Source organism: Pteropus alecto, unplaced genomic scaffold, assembly GCF_000325575.1.
Source record: "Pteropus alecto unplaced genomic scaffold, ASM32557v1 scaffold24, whole genome shotgun sequence".
In the NCBI taxonomy this organism is placed as follows: domain Eukaryota; kingdom Metazoa; phylum Chordata; class Mammalia; order Chiroptera; family Pteropodidae; genus Pteropus; species Pteropus alecto.
The window spans coordinates 25,818,513-25,820,347 of NW_006439192.1; the positions used below are offsets into that span (position 1 = coordinate 25,818,513).

A 1,835-nucleotide genomic window follows, 5' to 3' on the forward strand; every position below is an offset into this window, starting at 1 on the left:
TGAAACCTATTTCAAGAGCAGTTTGAATGTGTGAAGAGTTGTTGGATTTTGAACAACTAGAAGTAGAACTGAGAGTCTTCAGAGACTCCTGAGAGAAAGCCTACTGTTAAGGTTTTGCAAACCTGACTGAAAATAATATATATCTTAGAGATATAACAATTCATTAAATAGTTCTAAAAAGCAACATTGATGATAATGATTTGAGGGGATTTGTGACATTATAACTATTTTAATTAATAACTAATTTTAGTTACACAGTAATAATTATTTGAGCACTCCCTACCCATTATTCTTAGATATGTTGTGTCTTTTGATTTTAAAAAATCATTGGTTTTATTTTTGAATACTTCTTTTCTTTTTCTCTTTTTTCCCAGATGACACGAGAACAATACATACTAGCAACACAACAGAATAACCTGCCAAGGGCTGAGAATGCACAACTGTACCCAGTGGGAATTTACGGATGGCGAAAGAGGTGCTTATACTTCTTTGTCCTTCTGCTGTTGGTTACCATGATAGTTAACTTAGCCATGACAATATGGATATTGAAAGTTATGAATTTCACTGTGGTAAGTACCACCATGATTTCATTTTATATTTATTGCTTTTGGTTCAAAGATGATACAGCTCTGTTATTTTATTTTTTAAATTGAAAGTTATTCATCTTAATCTTTACAAATAGATATCTTGAAATTCCAAAGGCTGTCATACATTATTTTAAGACTGAATTCAATATGTTTATTCATGACACACATATATTATTACCTGCCATTTAACTGTGGGAAATTTAGATAATGAGACAGCACAACACACTGACTCATTAGAGTTAGAAAACATTTAGCCAACAAACATGAGCCTATGCCCATGCTACCTTGAACAAGCCCGATCCCATCTGATTTTGGAAGCTAAGTAGGGTCGGGCCTGGTTAGTACTTGGATGAGAGACCACATAACAGGTGCTGTAGGTGTAAAGAATAAAAAATTAAGGGATTGTAAGCTGACAAGGTCCTTGCAATCTGTGAGGTCAACCAAGGGTTGCCTCGCCTAAAAAACAAACAAACAAATAAAAACATGAACTGTTGTTTGCTGTACCTAGGAATCTAAGAAATTAGTCTGTTTTTGAGATGATGTTTCATAAGAAAATTAATATTAGAAATCATAAATACCTTTGAAATACTTCATATAGAGTATCTGCCTCTCTACATCTGCTTCCTGTGTAACGTACTGCATGATCAAATCTAAACTCTAGAATTTTACCTGGGCTGCGTGGCCAATGTCTGTAATTGTTATCAGATAGTAATCTCATTCTTCTGGAGCACGGATGTGGTAAGAAGATACACTAGAAATTAAATCAATCTTTTATGAAAATTAATAACAGTAATAAAATAATCGTATAATTTATTGGTGAATTTTGCTTTAGTTTATTGAATGTGTACAATAAACCAATTAGCATGACTTATTTGGAAAAATAACTGCTTGGCATAGTCCAGTTTAGCTCATTTTATGTCTTCTGGCTAAATTTTTAAACTTCTCTACTCTGCCTTTAAATCATTCTGCTTTTACTTAGAGATCACAGATATCTTCACATCCACACAGGATGTATCTTTCACTTGCTGACTAGACTGCTATTATTCTTTAAAACTCTGCTTCCTTAGGGGCAAGTGTAAAGCTGGCTATTTAACTTTACTGATCTTTCTATATTGCATGTCACTTAAAAAAAAATCATTGCTGTGTATTGATTGAGCAAGAGAAGGTTTTTTTTTTTTTTTAATTTCCTGATATTACTAACATCTAACTCTTAACTTGAAATAAAATGTCAAAAGGGAAAATGAGCCA

The 1,835-nt window shown here is 32.8% G+C and overlaps 1 protein-coding gene across 3 annotated transcripts in view; it reads left to right on the top strand.

Moving 5' to 3' along the window:
- Positions 1-374: 374 nt before the first annotated feature.
- SGCZ (sarcoglycan zeta) overlaps positions 375-1,835 on the top strand; it is a 264,296-nt gene continuing 262,835 nt past the window's right edge. For all 3 annotated transcript variants that reach the window (XM_006916431.1, XM_006916432.1, XM_025049924.1), the window contains exon 1: positions 375-569. In XM_006916431.1, coding sequence (XP_006916493.1) covers positions 375-569 — 195 coding nt within the window. The remainder of the gene's footprint in view (positions 570-1,835) is intronic.